General features: G+C 42.7%; 1 protein-coding gene across 1 annotated transcript in view; it reads left to right on the top strand.

Moving 5' to 3' along the window:
* Positions 1-1,313, top strand: part of LOC127355242 (uncharacterized protein C18orf63-like) — a 12,526-nt gene extending 11,213 nt beyond the window's left edge. Inside the window, 3 exon segments of the mRNA XM_051385926.1 lie at positions 1-373; positions 551-634; positions 861-1,313. The exon segment at positions 1-373 is cut by the window's left edge and continues 134 nt beyond it. Of these exon segments, the coding sequence (XP_051241886.1) occupies positions 1-373; positions 551-634; positions 861-983 (580 nt within the window). The 3' untranslated portion in view covers positions 984-1,313.
* Positions 1,314-1,960: the final 647 nt, after the last annotated feature.

Below are 1,960 nucleotides of genomic sequence, written 5' to 3'. Positions count from 1 at the left end.
GCCTACCTTCAGGAAGAAGACTCCCGCCACCTCCTTTTCTTTGGTTTCTTCTTCATCAGCTGCATCACTCCCAGTTCCTCCTCCGCTGACCATCCCTCACTTCACCCGCCACCCTGCTCCTCACCCTGCTCCTCACCCCGCCCCTCACCCTGCTCCTCACCCTGCTCCTCACCCCAACCTCAGGCACATCTCCAGCCTCAGCCCAGAGTCAAAGTTCAGACCCGGGTTCCTCCCGGCTCCAAAGCTGGAGATCAACTTTAGATCCAAGTCTAGCTCCAAAATGGCTGCTAACGCAAGAGAGCCTCCTCCTCCTCCTCCTCCTCCTCCTCCTCCTCCTCCAGCGCTCACACCTTCTGAACTCTCCAGTGGAGGGGTGAGTTATAACTTCCATTATTTCTTTCATGTTGTTCTTAGTGATGTTCTGTTTGTTCCAGCAGCCATTGAATGTATTTCTGATGGAACACAGACTACCAAAATAAAAGCCTCTCAGCAGAAACTGTCAGACTACCAAAATAAAAGCGTCTCAGCATACTGTGTCTGTTTGATTCAGGGAGTCGTCTTCAAGTCCAAACCCAAGAAACCCAGATCTGCAGTGAGAGACGTGGACGTGGAGAAGATGGCCAGAAGCAACCAGGTCAGGAGACACTGCCCGTCCTTCCTCCTCCTCCTCCTCCTCCTCCTCCTCCTTCCAACACCTTCTCCTGCTTTCACCACAGTTATATTGCTAATGCTGAGGTTCCTGTGTTAGAGTAGAATAACAGCGTCTGTCTGTCTGTCTGTCTGTCTGTCCGTCTCTCTTCTTGTCTGTCTCTCTCCCTGTCTGTCTGTCTGTCTGTCTCTCTCCCTGTCTGTCTGTCCAGCTGTCCAAGCTGAACTCTGCCACTCTGTCTGCGTGGTTGAGAGGAAGAGGAGTTCTCGTCAGTGCCAAACACAAGAAGGAGGAGCTGATGCTGAAGGTTATGGGCTGTCTGGCCGAGGCCTGAGACACACACACACACACACACACACACACACACACACACACACACACACACACACACACACCTTACAATGAGTTCTCTTCCTCTCATTATCCTGTTATTAATATATATTATAAAGGACCCAATCCTTTGTGTTTATACAGTATTTCTATGGTAGCTGATTGTTGTTGTACAGTTATATTTATTCACTGGAGTCTTATAAGTTGTGTTATTTACTTAATCCAGTGCCTGTAATAATAATAATAATAATAATAATAATAATAATAGTAGGATTTATAAGTTGATTCTTCAGTCAGTTCTGTTCTCTAAATAAACAAATATGTGGAACAATGACTCTTTGTTTTATTCCTTGTGAGGGACGATTCAGCTTTAAACCGTCAGCTGGAGAGCGACTAATATTATATATTATATTATAATTCTATATTATATTAATATTATATTAAACATGACTTACAATGAACGGTGGGAAACAGTAAGAAGCTTTAATGGCAGTCAGGAGGGGGAGAGACTGAAAGTGTTGATAATCTCACTGTAACCAACAGCAACAGTGATTAAACACTTTATACTTTCATATAATAATATAATAATATATAACAAATGTCCACAGGATGGCGCCGTTGTCCTTCTGTTGTTAGAGGAAACTGTCTCTGCGTCCTCATTCAGTTTATGGACATTTTGTTCTGTATTAAATATATTTATTGTTTTGTTTGTTGTTTGTTTCTGTAAATAAAACTTTCTAAAGATTAAAAAAAGAAAGATCAAAGTGCTGCTGTTGTTCAGCGTTCATTGTTTTCTAAAGAGCCGTAAAGGTTAAAGGTTATATCTGCTGTTCCTGTTCCTACAGTCCATCATGGAGTCTTCTGGTGAACACATTGGGATCTAAAATATATTCATGACTCTTTAAATGTTTAACACCATTAATAGACTGAACCTATGAGACAGGTAGTGTGTCCAACATCTGGAATTAAAGGTTTAATCTG

Source organism: Dicentrarchus labrax, unplaced genomic scaffold (assembly GCF_905237075.1).
Source record: "Dicentrarchus labrax unplaced genomic scaffold, dlabrax2021, whole genome shotgun sequence".
NCBI lineage: Eukaryota > Metazoa > Chordata > Actinopteri > Moronidae > Dicentrarchus > Dicentrarchus labrax.
This window is presented reverse-complemented; position numbering and strand designations above follow the sequence as displayed.